This window comes from Spermophilus citellus (assembly GCF_964194105.1).
Source record: "Spermophilus citellus genome assembly, chromosome: 4".
In the NCBI taxonomy this organism is placed as follows: domain Eukaryota; kingdom Metazoa; phylum Chordata; class Mammalia; order Rodentia; family Sciuridae; genus Spermophilus; species Spermophilus citellus.
Window position 1 is genome coordinate 4,985,741 of NC_138185.1, and position 14,859 is coordinate 5,000,599.

Sequence of the window (14,859 nt, forward strand, 5' to 3'; positions counted from 1 at the left end):
TTGAGGCCAACAGGAGTGTGGCAGGAGCCCGGTGCTGCACCCTGTAATTACTGCACCAGACATCGCTCCCTCGGTGTGGGGGGGGGGTGGCAGGAAGTGCTCATCCACCTGCGCCTGGGGCAGTGGCAGGCACTCCCACCCCAAGCAGCAGCGGGCTCTGAGGCTGAGGCCACCTCCCCAGCAGGCTTACTTCCTCTGGCCCCTGGCCCCCGGAACCTGCAGGATCCAAGGTGGACAGATGGGCAGAAACAGACAAGGGTGGGCAGCCTGTTTGCTGGCGTCAGCAGGGAATGGGAACTGGAGGCTGGTCCTCTATGGAGGATCTGAGGGCCTGTCCCGATGGCCAGGGACCTGGCTCCACACTTGAGGACCCTTCACAGCAGGGTTCAGCAGCCAGCCACTGTCTCAGTCCCTCCTCCCCAAGTCAGGTTTCGTGGGGACACAGCCACACCCTTTTGTTTCTGTATTGGCTCTGGCTTCCCTTCACGCTACAACAGAGTTGAGAAGTTGTAACAGATGCCATATGGTCCCCAAACTGAAGTATTTACCATGTGTCCCTTTACAGGAAGTTTGCAGGCCCAGGCCAGTGAGTTCTAGCAGATTCAACAGGGCTAGCCTTTTATAAGAGCCCGTCCTGGTCCCCACTAAGTCGCCTCCTCTGGACAGAGGTGGCAGGCCTGCGGAGTGCTGCAGCCAGTGCAATGGCGCCACCTGCTGTGAGTGCCCAAGCACCCCAGGGGAAGCCCTGGCTGTAGGCCTGGGGCTGGGAGTCACAGGTATCAGGCTGGGGCTTGCTCCCTGCCCACAACACGAGGACTGCACAGTGGAGAATCCTTGGCCAGGTGGATGGAAGTGCGTGGAAGGCGGGCCAGGGATCCTCACAGGAGGCAGCACAGGACCCGGATGGAGGTGCAGGCCCGCTGCTCACTTGGCAAGCTTTGTCTTTTCTAGGTCCTGATCTCTTGGTTGATGAAAGGTTTAAAACAATAAGCCTAAGATTTAAATCTGTTACAAATACTGGCAAGAATCTTCAGAAAGACTCACATTACTTCCATTTCACAGAGAGGTTAAGTATTCACTTAAGGTCACGTGGAAAGGGACAAAGCCTGGATTCAAATATAGGCTGTAAAAAACATGTTCAGCTCCAGGGTGCTGTGCTCAGTAGGTACTCACTTATTCTCTGCCTGCAGGTATGGGGGGCCCTGCAGAGGGGCAAGCAGGAGATGCAGGAGGCCAGGATGGGCCTGGTCACTTAGGGAAGGCCCCAGCAGGGACAGAGAAGGTGAGGTCAGGCCTTCACAGCCCTCCCTGCCCCCACTCCCCTAGGCAATGTGAGTGGCCACTGGACCATAAACCCATTTATTTCCAAACTATAAATAAATCTGCTGAGAAAGATGCAGTCCAGGTGATGAGGCCCAACATCGTCACACCCCCACTGCCCTGCAGTCCAAAGTCAGCCCCCCTAGACGGCCGCTGTGCTTCTGACATCAGTCTTGGGCAGGGCCTGGCCAAGGGCCTAGAAGGACCCACCACTTTCGTCTCCACCAGGATCCCAGCGCAGCGTGGGCGAGCTCCAGCCAGGCCGAGGCTGGCCTGGCGTCACCCTGTTGACCAACCTCTGAGGGAGGGGTAGGAGCCACAAGCCCCTGACCTAGCCCACCACAGGTGACTCTCAGGCCACTGCTCCCAGCTGCTGTGAAGAGCCACAGGGCCCTGGGCTGCTGCCAAATGCTCAGAGAAGCGCTGGTCACAGAGCAGCCTGCACCCAAGTTGCTCCGTTGGCCTCTCACTGCTGCCCCTGGGCCATGAAGTAGTCTTCCTCCTCGTTGTCCTCATCCTCTGGCTGGCTGCTCCGGAGCAGCAGCTCCAGGTCAGGGCTGGAGCTCAGCCCCTTCAGGGGTCTGGATCCACCTTCACCTGGGGACAGAGATCAGTTATGGACCCCAAATGGCACACTCCCTGAGCCACAGCAGCAGCCAGGAAGGGAGCTGAGCCAGGCCCTTCAGGGCAGGCAGGGCTGGGCAAGGGGGAATCAGGGGTGCCAAGAGTCGCAGGGAGTGACGTCAGAGAATGGAGGCCTCTGGAAGGCTCCAGTTACCTCTGGAGTGTAGAGTTTTGAGGGCCACGTGCAGAGATATTCCCGAGAGGCAGAGGGCGAAGCCCAGCCAGTTCAGGAGGCTGATCTGATCGCCCAGCAGGTGAGCTGCCAGCAGCAAAGTGCAGACTTCCTGTGGCCAGAGAAGTGGGCAGGGGTGGTCAACAGGGGGCACTCCTTCTCGGGGGAGAGAAGGGCAGGGCCTGCCTAGCTCAGACTAGATCCCAACCCTCAGGACTCCTGGCCAGAGCAGGCCTGGCAGGCATGGAGGGTGAAGAGGTGAGGGACACGGCATTCCTGCCAGCCCCACTCTGCTACTGAGGCAGAATGTCACAGAACTCTGCTGGGAAAAAGAGGGGCACAACAGACCCAGGGTTGGTGTGGAGCCTGCGCCAAGGGCTCAGGAACAGGGTTAGCTGCCCTGGCACGGGCACTTGTGGATGGGTAGCCCTCAGCTCCTTCTGGCAAATGCAGGGTTGTGCTGGGCTCTGAGGATACACTGTCCCAGGGTCCTTCATAAACAGTGACTGCAGATGGGACCTGTAAACAATGCACTCTGAGAACCACAGCTTATGCCTCATCCCTTGGCTGCCAGCCAGAAGGCCCTCAGGGGACCTCATTTCTGCTCCAGTGTGGGGTCTGCCTAGTCAAAGACAAGACCCCTCCTGGTCCTGAGCAGAGAGCTGCAGCAACGGTGGGGGAGGGGGAGGGAGGGAGAGCAGGGAGGGCTTCAAGGCACCAGAAAAGTTTAAGACTGGCAACAGGTGGCACCGTCGCATGACACAAATCCTGCAGGGCCCATGGCAGACACTGCCAATCAATCATGGAGCTCTACTGATGAGTCTGGGTGGGGGCTTCTCAACCCACGGCTCCAGGACACTGCCACACGTCCAGGGCTGGCACTGGAGTAAAATGTAACCGCAGCCCAGGTCTAGAGGGGTCTGTCTGGCCCTGAGTCCCCACTGTGCACCCTTGGCTGGGAGCAGCTCTGCAGGTCTGAGGGGATGGTGGAGAGGAGAGATAGGAGCACAGGGCCTGTCACTGAACGGGACACTCTGGTCTCTTCTCCAAAGGGCCCAGGAGTGCTGGAGCTGGGGTGGAGGCTGGGTGGGGAGCCTTTATGGGCCCTCTAAGGGAAAAGAAGGTCACTTCCAAGTCTGTACCTTAAAAATGCCAGCAATGGAGAGAGTGAGGCTGGAGGTTCGGGAAACCAGGAGGAACTCCGAGAAACCCAAACCGAAGGCGAGAATTCCGCCAAGGAAGAGACTCCCAAGTACCCGCAGGAGCAGCCCCGTGTCCTGGAAGCGGAAGATTTTCTCAGATGTGGACAAGTGCAGACCTGGAGCAACGCGGGGAGAGAGAGCGGGAGGCCGAGGCCGGGCCAGGGCCACCCTGCCCAGCAACCAGCCTTGTCATCACTGAGGTGGACGACATGCGGAGCCCCTGCTGACCATCCAGCTGGGGGAAAGAATGAGGGGTACAGAGTAATCCCACCAAGTGGCTGAGATCCAGGGAGACTGGAGGAGTTGGAGCCCCAGGGTAATTCAGGTGGGGTCCCAACAGGGAGTGGTGTGGACTGAGGGCTTCCCTGGAGGGTGCGGCTGGCGCTCCTTCAGACAGTCTGCTCGGCCTTTTTTTTTTTTTGCCGTTTTGGGGACAGCATCCAGGGCCTCATGGATGGTAGGCAAGCGTCCTGCCACCAAGCCCAAACCTAGGTCTGGCTAGTACACAGCTGTGGGACTTGGGCCAAGATGTTCCCTTTCTGGACTTCAGTTTCTCTGCTGATAAAATGACAGGATGGAACTGGACTGGAGTTTCCCTAGCAAGCAGCGCCATCGGGCGAGCTTCACTCCCTCCCTCCCTCCCTTCTTTGGGGACCAGAGATTGAACCCAGGGTACTTTACCACTGAGACACCCCCCAAGCCCTTCTGATTTCTTTATTTGGAGACAGAGTTTTGCTAAGTTGCCAAGGCTGGCCTTGAACTTGCAGTCCTCGTGCCTCAGCCTCCCCAGGGCTGATGAGCATTTCTCAAAAAGAAAACATTCACCTATGTGAACAGATGACTACACAAAACCCAAATTTTGCCTAGGGACTTTTAGGAGTCCCTCCAACACTGTCCCTCTGAAGGGACAATTCTCCGGGTCCCCAGCAAGATCCCCATGGTGTATCAGCAGAGGGTGGAGTGAGCTCTGCACTAGACACATGTGGGAGCTGGGCACTGACAAGCCCTTGGGCATTTTGGAAGGAAGCACCGAAGAAGTAGAGGACGGCCCACCCCTGTCCCCGCTGGCAGCCAGTGGACTCACAATGCAGGACATCCAGCTTGGGCTGGCTCCGCAGGGCTGCCAAGGTGCAGGCAAATGGAAGGGAATTCGGGGAAGAGCAACATAAGTAATGAAGGCGCTTGGGGGATTAATTTACCAGAAAAGATTAAAGGAGCTAAATCCATGCAGCTTTGCTAAGTGGCGACTACCAGGGGCTTTCGGATGAGGGTTTGCAGATGGGGGAATGGTGCAGACACCCAGGGGGGCCGGGAGCGTCGTGTTTGGTGCAGGGGGCATAATGAAGGAATGGGGAGGGATTTTAAAAAGGAAAAACATGAGGCTCTGAACAGAAGTCTCCTGGACAACGGGCTGCAGAATAATTTTCTCAGGGAGGTTGGAGATGCTTCACTGCTTGAAACTTAAATGGATGTGGGACAGAATTTTCTGTAATGACCCTGAGGACAGTCAGGACTCTGGGAGGAAGAATAAATAGAGGACAAAGACTAATCCCAAAAACTGGGAAGGAAGGTGGTGCTGTGCCGCCGCCCTCCAAGTTCTCTTTCCTCCTCCTCTGGAAGCCCCAGCCAACCCCAGGCTCCTGCACGCTGGCTCCTGCCCAGCCCATCCCACACAGTTACAGGCCAACATGTGAGTGAACCTCCTGTCCTGCTTCCCAGGACACCCTGCCTGCCTTAGTCCACCCACTCCTCTCATCCGCCAAAATACACGGATGGTCTGGGGAGCTTTTCTGACTCGCTCACTCCACCCTCCTAAAACAGGCGGTGACTCTGCCCTCCTAGGGGCAGCATGCAAGGTAGGGAAGAGTGGGCTCAACGCTTGAAGCCAGGAGGCTGGGTCCAAATTCTGGCTTCCTTGTGAGCTCTGGGACCCTGGGCAAGCTCTCTTCCCTTCTGAGCCTTAGTTTCTTTCATTTGCAAAACCAGGTGACAATTACAGTATCAGCCAGTTTTTTGAGAGGACTTAATAAGTGTTTGACACACACACACACACACACACATATATCTATATACAATATTTATCTCTATATAATATATACATGTATATATATAAAACAATCATCTCTTCAGAAACTAATACCCCTACCCAGTCCTGTTCTACTCCTGTGAGACAGCATTGATCTATTTCTGAAAACGGAGGCCCATGATTTAATCACCTTACACTAGGATCCACCCCTGAAGCTTCCAGCTCCTCAACACTGCCACTTTGGGACCAAGCTTCCAGGACATGAACCTTTGGGAAGACAAATCACACCCAGACTATAACATGCACACTTCCTATTGTGTATATGCCAGGTTACTTTCAATGATACACTAAAGTAGAAATTTGTAGGTAGGGAACCCAAATCTTAATTTTACTAGATAATGCCAATTATTTTCCAAAAATGATTATTCCAATTTACTGACCTACAGGAAATATGAATGTTTTCTGGCATTTGTATATAGATTTTTGCTATTGTGTAGTTTTATTTCTTATTGAGTTGTTTGACTTTTTAAAATAAATTCATATATTTTTTTCATAAAAAAAATAAGTATTTGAAATAATTAAAATAGCCAGGCGTGATGGTGCAGGCCTGTAGTCCCAGCTACTCTGGAGGCTAAGGTAGGAGGATTGCAAGTTTGGGGCAAGACTGGGCAACTTAGTGGGACCCAATCTTCAAATAAAATATCAAAAGGGCTTGGGGTATAGCTCAGTGGGAGAGTACCCCTGGGTTCAATCCCTAGTACTGGAAAAAGAAGAACAAAAAAAGATGAAAATAGTCCCTTCAGCATTCTGTACAGTCATTACCATCACTGTCCTTATGTTTTACACTCTTTCTGCAGCAACTATCAGACTGGATTCTAGCCACTTGCTTCCAGGTCTATCCAGTCCCAACATGGGTACAGGGGTGGGGCTGCGTCTTCGATGTTGGCACCCTCTAAAACTAGCACCACACAGGGATCTGGGATTAGCTGATCTGAGGTGCCCCGAGGTGGCTGGCTCAACATACCTTCAAATATGGCAAACAGAGGGAAGAGCCCCAGAAACATGAGTGGCTGCAGGTGGAACATGGTGTCGATGGGGTTCTGGAGGCCTGCAGGGCAGGACACAGAGGTCAGGAGGTCTGGCCGGTGCTTGCACAGCCTCCAGCCTGCCTGCACCTGCCCCGCCCAGGCTCGCCCAGGCTCACCCAGCTCAGCCTTCTGCAGGAGCATCTGGGTGAGGGTCCAGCGAATTCCACCAATGAACGAGGCCCCCAGCACCAGGGAGAAGCCCTTCACGTTGAACTGGGTGGACTTGTAGGTGAACATGAAGAGGCCCCCAGCGATGAGGAGGACCACCAGGACCAGGGCCGCACGCTGGGAGGAGGGGAGCAGGTGCAGCTGACTCGGGGGTCCGCCACACCCAGAGCCGGGGGTCAGCATCTCCCCTGGCTCCCCCTGGGGCAGGAGATCTTCTACCTCAACCCTCCTAGGGAAGTCGCAGACAGCCCTTGCCCACTGACGTATGAAGGGTTGACAACTGGCATGTCCTCAGTATCCCTTCCTATTCTAAAATACCACAGTGCTTTCTGAGAGCTATTCCAAGTCCCGAGTGGCCTCTCCACCTCCTTGGCCTCCAAATGAGGACCACCGCTTTGCACAGCAGGGCTCTCCAGGACCCTCCTGATTTCTTCTGTCAGCTGCTGACACACTTGTTTCTAAATACTCTGCATATTGTCCCTATGCCTAGGTCCCTTCTCAGAAGAGGGAGTTATTGCCACCTGGGCTGGGCCTGTCTCAGTCACCGCTCAGATTCCCTCTTCTACTCTGGGCACACTGCGGGTAGGAAGGACAAAACAGATGCGGGGGCCTCACCAGCTCCTCCAGCTTGAAGATCAGAGAGAAGATCAAGATGAACAGCACAGCCGAGGACTTGGTCATTGTGTACCTGGAAGTGGAAATTACCCACACTGCACTGCTGGAGTCGGGGTTAGGACCCGCCACCCAGAAGAGAGCCCAGAGCACAGATCAGCAGGCTGGAAGGGGGAGGAGGCTGACTTTCCAGAGAGCAAGTGGCGCTGCTCAGGGCAGCAGGGCAATCTGGGTACAGAAGATCAAAAGGAGCCTGCCTGAGTCACCTGGGCCGATAAGGGACCTGTCATCGGAAGACTCTCTGAGGCCCCCGATTATCACTGGGAGACAAGGCTGCGTGTCTGACATCGAGGAGTTCTATCCTTTACCTAGCCCTTGGCCAAGACCAGGAAAGGAAGAACAGATGAGACGAGAGGACACAAAGAGGATCGTGTCCTCTGAAGCCAACGCGACACAACCAGCTATCACCCAGCCCTTGCCCACACTGGGCGCTGATGTGGCCAATGCTCTGTGGCCAGCCCCGTCCTCGGCTCTGCTGTTCTGTCCCTGCCTCGACTGCAGTGCTCTGTCCGCATCCCCTGGCTTCCCCCGCTGCCCGGCAGGCACAGCGTCCCCTCTGCGCTGGGCTTACGGAAGAGGCTGGAGACTTCTTGGAGAGCTGCTAGGTGCCAGGGAGGAGCTGAGAGAGCAAGGGCTGGTCCCAGAGAGTGATGGAGTGGCTGGCCCATCGGCCAGGTGCGCAGACAGCAGCCGGTACTCACAGCGAGACGGTGATGTAGAGGAAGCTCCAGTTGGACAAGCCCACGTCAAGTGCTGTTGCCAGTGCTGTGGAGACAAGGGGCGCCCGGGGCTGAGGTGGCACAGGAACATCCAGCCAGGTGGCCGCTACGTCCTGGAGGTGGCTAAGGAGCCCATTTTGCCCCACTCTGGCTTCCTCTCTGGGAACCCGAGGCTTTCCTTTCTACCAGCAATTATATGGTTAACATCTGGCTAAAAAGTGGGGCCACCGGGCTGGAGTCCACCCTGACTGAGGGGTGCTATGCTCATGTGTCGACTGATTTCAATATCCTTGCCCCCACTAGACTGGAACCTCTCAGCCAGTCAATCCTCTTGTGAAAACCCTTCTCCCTGGGGACCAAATGAACTCAACAGGGCACCTGGCCCTCCAGGTTCTCGGATGGCATCGAGTGGCCTTTCTAACTTCACACACTGCTCGGTGTGTGACACACCAGCACCAGCTGGTGCCACCTGTCCTTCAGTACCTGCCTACTCACACCTGACCTAGGACACAGATGACAGGCAGGCCCAGGTCAGGCTCCACTCTCAGTGCTCTGGGGCACCTCTGACAGCCCACCACGGGGCGCGGGGGCCAGGACCCTGCCTGTGAGGCGCACGCACATGCTGTAGGCTCCCTGCCCACCGCAGGGCTTTCTGTGTGTGTGGCAGGAGGGGAAGTCGGGGAGAGCTCGAGAGATGGTGGGGCGAGGGGAGGGAGACAGAGGGAACGAAGAGGTGTGGGGCGGGCAGAGAGGGGACTTGACCTCGAGGCCCAGAGGGCTTCTCTCTGGTCCTCTAGCAGCCCTCCTTCTGCTGGGACACGTACCTGTGGGGGCCACTCTTTTGAGGTAGTCGGTCCAGCTCAGCACCACGCGGGCCCTGTGGCTGGAGCACTGAACCAGCGTCCTGGACAGGGCGGAGAAGAGGAAGATCACGGCCAGGTGCAGCATCGTCATGAAGAGGGGGAAGTGAAAGCTCTGCAGAGCCCAAGCAGACACCCCGCGCCTCAGAGACCGCCCTGGGCTGGCGCCCCCTCCTCCCTCCAGCTGCTGTCGGGTGGGAGGGGCTCTCAGCTGCATTCCAGTCAGACTGAGAGACCCTTTGTCCCCACTGTGGAGGTCCAAAAGAGAAGTGGCACCCTGGGGCTCACTCCCAGTTTGGTGCTGTCTCCACTCCAACACCCGCTGGCTGGTCCATCAGCCTTGCCCAAGAGCCTCTGTGGGCCAACAAGGCCATGCCAATTGTGGCACCTTTGACCCAGCACCCTGCACTGGTGAGGCTTCAGTTACCTTCGTCAGCCATTTGTTGTAGAAGGTGATGCCGATGGAGAAGCAGTAGTAGAGAAGGACCAGCCCCAGGGTCAACACTGCCTTCCACACAAAGGCCACGTCAAGGGCCCACCTCCCCATCCGCGGAGGCTGCGTGCCCCCGCTCCTGGGCCACGGGACAGCACCTCTCCTGAAGACAGCTCACAGAGGAGCGGCGCTGGACCACTTTCAACAAGCAGATGCCCTGGCTGGAAGGGCTCTCTTCGCCTCCATGTTTGGAATGGTCAGTGGAGCCCCCGTGGAGTCCTCACCTAAGGGGCTGGTGGCCCAGGCCGACCTGTTCCATGGTTAGCTGGGTGCAGGGCTCAAAGGACCCCAGTTCTGCTGCTAGAAAGATGAGAAGAGAGCTGTGGTGGCTCTGCGGCTCCCACACCCAGCCCAGCACTCCCAGAGCCCTCGTCAGTCCACTCCCTCGTCACTTCAGGCTGTTCTCCGTGGGCTGTTATCAAAATGACCTTTCAACACGTAAATCTGATTGTGTTGGACCAGTGCTGTCTCACGGACAAAGGCCAAAACCCTTTCTGGGGCTCCCAGGGCCCAGATCTGGCCTTGCAGTCTCGCCAGCCTCAGCCTCACACTTTCCAGGACGGGTCCAACTGGCTGCCTTTTGGTTCTCCCAACACACCGGGCTCTTTCCTGCTGCCTGGAGGAACGAACGCCCCTCTTCAACCATTCCTCAGTCACCCTGCTTTTCTTGGGCACAAAGGTCCTGGGGATGTCCCCACCCACCAGTCTTGAGATACAGGTGGTTCTACTATCCCTTCCCAGCACTTCTGCGGGGTGTGATCTGAGTAATGTCTGGTCCTCTGCAAGGCCAGGAACTTGAGGACAGACAGAACCTGACCACACCTGACACTGGGTAAGTTCTCCATTCGGTCTGACAACTCAGCGCCAGACAACATGTATGTCATTTTCAGGGGACTGATCTCTTCTTCAGGGGTTGAAAGTGGATCAGGAAACCTGTACCTACCTGGCCCTACCCTCTACCAACTGCTCTCAGAGGCACAGGGTCCTGCCTAAACAAACCACTCCCTGCCACCCAAGCAACCCCGCAGCCCCAAGGAGTGCATGAGCATTTGTGGCTGGAGACGGTGGACCCACCTGTGCCTGGGGAGCTGGGGCCCAGCATCACACCTCTGCTTCAGCTGTGTGTCCCCTCCTCGCTGCCTACTTGGGAGAGGCCCCACCTGCTGCAATGCCATCTCCTGGAAGCCTTCTTAGAAGGCTGATTCCCACCCCAGCCCAGCCCGGGGTCTGAAGGGAATGACCACACCTGATCTGATCTCAGGTGTTCCTCCTGCCCGTTCCCAGCACTGGACTCTTGGAACCAGTGCTATCGCTTCCCCACCCGCAAGGCAAACTGGGCTCTAGGGCTGCAGTTCTCTTCAGAGGAACTTTAGAAATCTGTAGTGGTGAACTGGGGGATACCGGAAGCATATGGGGAGCAAGGACCAGGAGGCGTAGCCCACAGAACCAAGAGTCATTCTACAATCTGTATGACTTTGAGGTGCAGGTGGAAGATTGGCCTATGATCACCTGAACCCAGACCCTAAATCAGGCATAGGTGTACACACGCAGCATGCACCGAAAATTCCCAAAACTTAAACCACTCATGGTTTCTGAGCTGTGGCACACCATGGCTGTGTGAGGGTGTGTTTGTGGCTACCTTGTCCCTAGGTGTTCTACAGAGAAGGGAGCAGCTAGCCACTTCACCCTCACTCTGGTTCTGTGCCCAGGAACCTCCACGTAGAAACCCATTTCATTGTCAGTTACGTTCCCTTTGCAATATGTTAGGACACACTCATTAAAAAAAAATATATATATATATATATATATGTGAAGGGCTGGATTTGGTGGCACACACCTGTAGTCCCAGTGACTCAGGAAGCCAAGGCAGGAGGATTGCAACTTTGAGGTCAGCCTTGGCAATTTAGTGAGACCCTGTTTTCAAAATAAAAAATAAAAAGGGCTGGGAATGTGGTAGCTCAGTGGGAAAGCACCCCGGGTTCAATCCCAGTCCTGCCAAAGAAAAAAAGGAACATGCTGGAACCAGTCTAAAGCTGACATACCTCCCCAGTGTGGACCCCAGCTCTGATTCACCATGAACCTCAGAGGAAGAGCAACTGCAACCTGACCTCTTTACCCCGATGTCTGATCTCAGGTGTCCCTCCTGCCCTTTCCCAGCACAGCAGGCACCGCCACTCTCCTCCTCTGCTCCTCTGTCCCCAGCTCACTCAACCCCTGGCAGCTCCATCTCTGCAAATATCCCCAATCATCGCATCTCCTGACCTCCACTCCCTCCACCCCAGCCCCTACCTCTCTCCAGATGACTGCAGCAACCTCTTGCAGTGGCCTCTCTGCTCCTCCTGCCACTCGCAGCCAGACTCCTGCTTCTGTGACTGAGTGGGGCAATGGGGCTTCAAACCCACATGGTGCAAGCTTGAGGCCCACTTTCCTCTACGCCAGTTTCTCAAACTTGGTGTCACTCATGTTTGGGGCTGGATAAATCCTTGTGCACTGTAGGATGTTAGCAGCATCCCCAGTCAACACCTGCGAGATGTAGGAATATCCTTAGCCCCTGCTACACGTAACAACCAAAATTGTGTCCAGACACTGCCAAACACTGCCTGGGGGTCACAAGAGCTCCTGGTTGAGAGTCGCTGCTTACGCTGCACAGGCAGTTGCAGGGCATGTTGATACTAGAGGGACTTTCTTCCTAGCACTTGCTCCATGGGTCCTTCCAGTGGCTTCCAAGTTAGGGCCATCTGTTTCCCTTTCCGGGATCAACCTGCACCTTCTGCTTACACTACAGTGCCTGCTCAACAACGTAAGGTCCTCCCTGGGCTGTTCCAATCATGCCTTTCCTTCCAAGAGCTTGTCCAAATCCCTGTAATACACTCGCCCCCCACCCAGCTCCATCTCAAAGTCAGCAACACTGTTTCTTATCAGCATTCAAAAGGTAATTCACTTACCCAAAACACAAAGACTCATGTCAGCTAGAGGGGCCAGCCAAAATCACAGAGCCACATACTCAATGTACATTCATGACTCACTACTATATCGGAGCACTGGAGATACAGGCATGAAACTCTGTGGTAAGGGAGACCAGACTTACGGGGTTAAATGCTCTTTTCCAAATTTCACTTGCCCAAGAGAGGAATTCCACAGTGTGCCTCACTTTCCCTGGGGTGCAGCAGCCACAGTGGGGGTAGGGCTGTGCACTGTCGTAGCACCTGGCTGCCCTCCATTTTCCCAACCTCAACACAGCGGTGCAGCTTAGTGCTTAAAAGTACAGGTTTGAAGTTGGAGACCTGGAGCAAATCCTAATGCTTCTACTCTAAATGAGTAGACTCTGGAACTCAGTTTTTCCAACTATAACGGGAGACAGAACCATCTAGCTCCTGGGAAAGGAGTCAACAGCATTAGGTACATAGAGCACTGATGCTGGATGGTGTACAGTTACAGCAACACTTCCCCGGAGGCCCTGCACTGACAGCTCACTCCTACTGACCTCCTCTCACTTCCTGTCCCGACTGCTTCTGAGTTACGACACCTTCCTCCAGTTGCCCCCTCAAGGGCCAACTCTCTGTTCTCCTCTTATACACTGACCACTTCCTCTTTCTACAAAGAGGACTCGGACGCCAAGACCCTACAATCTCTGGCTTGTCTTCTGCTCTTCTCTGCTCCTTCTTCAGTCTTCTAGCTGACACCCCGTCTTCAACTCAACGTGTAAGAGTTGGCACCTGAGGGTCGGATCCTGGCTTCTCTTCTTTCTTCATTCTCATCCTAAGTACTGCACCCAACCCAAACCACTTGCCAGTGATGTCTTTACATCAGCCAAGCTTTCCTGTGAGTGCAGGCTTGTGTATCTAAGTGTCCTTTTGGTAGCTCCACTCCACACATCTAGATCTTAAGATGCCCTAAGAATACATCTAAATTACTCCCCATGCCCCCAACCTACTCCGAAGTCATTTAGTAAGCGCCAGTGTAATGCAGTTACTTAAACCAAATGCACACATCAGAGATGAGGAACACTTGACCCCCTCTGGCCCTCAGTCCTCAAATCCTGCTCTGTCAGCTCCACCACCAATGACTTCTGGACCCGTCCACTTTTCTTCACTTCCCCTTCCACAACCACAGTCTCAGCCACGTTATCTTCCGTTATCGCGGAGCTTCCTCTTTTGTCCCCGCAGCCTGGAGTCCACGAAGCAGCCAAAGGGGTGGCCTACACACAGAAAGCAGACCACGCCCTCCGAGGGCGGACCCTGCTCCTCCGCTCTGCCCGCAAGGAGGCCGCTTACCACCTGGCCTCCGCCGACCTCTGCAACCTCCTCCTACCGCTGTCCCCGGCCCCCGCCGCCCGGCTTCCAGCGGCTGGTCAGGCACATCGAGTCCGGGTCCTCCGACTCCGCCAAGCGCCCCCATCCTCCAGACCTCCCCACCAGCTGACGTGGCCGTGTTGGCTCGTGTCTCCCGCGGAGCCCGGCCTCTGCGAGCCGGTCGGGGTGTCGGCTCCCGCCCGGCGCAGGGCCTGGCACCCTGCAGGTGTTCCGAGTGCCAGCCGAGGCGGCGCGGCGGGGCGGGCGGGCGGCCCGCAGGAGGCCGGGGTCCCCGCCCCTCCGCGGACCGGGCCGGGCGCCGGGGCGGCAGCAGGAGCGAGCAGCGTGCAGAACCGAGGCGGGACGGCCCCCCACGCCAGCCGGACCCCCTCCCAGGAGCTCCCGCAGCGCGCCCACTCACCTCCACCGTGGCGCTCGCGGCCGCGATCCTCCCGCCGGAAGTGCGAGCCGGGTTCCGCCCCCGAGCCGCGGGAGGGGTGGCTTCCGCCGGAAGCCGCCGAGGGGCCGAGCAGTGAGCGGGCGGAGCGGGGACCATGTGCAGAGGCTGGGGCGGGAGCCGCTGTATTGGCTGGGGGGGGGGGGGGCGTCCTCCGCGCTCAGCCAGACCCCCGCGGTGCCCTCGTGCGCTGGGCGCCCGCGCCCACCTTTTGTTCAGCCCTGTATTGTATTGTAATCGCTTGTCTCCGGCGCGCAAGCGGCCACTTGTGGAGCCGCGGTGCCTGCTACTGTCCTGCACACAGTGAGCACCCCCACGGTGGTCACCTATTTACCTTTGTTAAACAGACGGTTTATCTACATGCAACCCAGTGTCAGGCAAGCATGCAGCTTCTGGAAGCTGCAGCCAGCTGGGGAGTAATGTCAGGGACACTGAATTTTTACTTAGAAAGATACAGAATAACATTTGTGAAATATTTCGTCTGAAGCCTTCTAAGAATAATTTCAAGAGGTTGAGTAAGAGGAGAGTATCCCAGAGGAAATAAGAACCTCAAGAGGGGCTGAGAAAGTGCCACGCTTGCTGGGAGCTCAGGTGGTTCAAGAAGGTAACAAAAACTACAGTGGTTCAAGTAGCCAAGGGACAGGTTGCAGTGGCCCCCAGACGCCGGCCAAAAGCATTCAGATTTGATGCATCTTGTGGGATGGGTCAAAAGGGGCAGTGTTTATGGACAGTGAGAAACACTAGGCCCGGCAGGTGAGGGCTGCAC

At 56.1% G+C, this 14,859-nt stretch overlaps 1 protein-coding gene across 7 annotated transcripts; it reads right to left on the minus strand.

Annotated features, from left to right (window-relative positions):
* Window positions 1-1,343: 1,343 nt before the first annotated feature.
* On the minus strand, window positions 1,344-14,109 carry SLC35H1 (solute carrier family 35 member H1). Of its 7 annotated transcripts, none has more exons than XM_081290152.1 (12): window positions 14,058-14,104; window positions 11,634-11,867; window positions 11,182-11,258; window positions 9,279-9,641; window positions 8,816-8,966; window positions 7,974-8,037; window positions 7,216-7,288; window positions 6,549-6,717; window positions 6,369-6,452; window positions 3,259-3,434; window positions 2,099-2,228; window positions 1,344-1,917 (listed from the first exon to the last, which is right to left on the minus strand). In XM_081290152.1, the coding sequence occupies exons 4-12, from the start codon at window positions 9,396-9,398 to the stop codon at window positions 1,787-1,789; spliced, it is 1,098 nt and encodes a 365-aa protein (XP_081146278.1). In that variant the 5' UTR covers window positions 9,399-9,641; window positions 11,182-11,258; window positions 11,634-11,867; window positions 14,058-14,104; the 3' UTR covers window positions 1,344-1,786. The 7 variants fall into 7 exon arrangements, with proteins under 7 accessions (XP_081146278.1, XP_081146277.1, XP_081146280.1 ...); XM_081290151.1 differs by having other exon boundaries at window positions 9,279-9,644; XM_081290154.1 differs by lacking the exon at window positions 11,182-11,258.
* Between the last annotated feature and the right edge of the window lie 750 nt (window positions 14,110-14,859).

Excerpts from the sequence above, each read along its gene's own strand:
- SLC35H1 (XM_081290153.1), bottom strand. The coding sequence starts at position 9,398 with ATGGGGAGGTGGGCCCTTGACGTGGCCTTTGTGTGGAAGGCAGTGTTG. Across the intron at positions 8,038-8,815 it reads CAAAAGAGTGGCCCCCACAG|CACTGGCAACAGCACTTGAC; the intron begins GTACGTGTCCCA and ends TTGTCTCCACAG. Across the intron at positions 7,289-7,973 it reads CTCTACATCACCGTCTCGCT|GTACACAATGACCAAGTCCT; the intron begins GTGAGTACCGGC and ends TTCCACTTCCAG.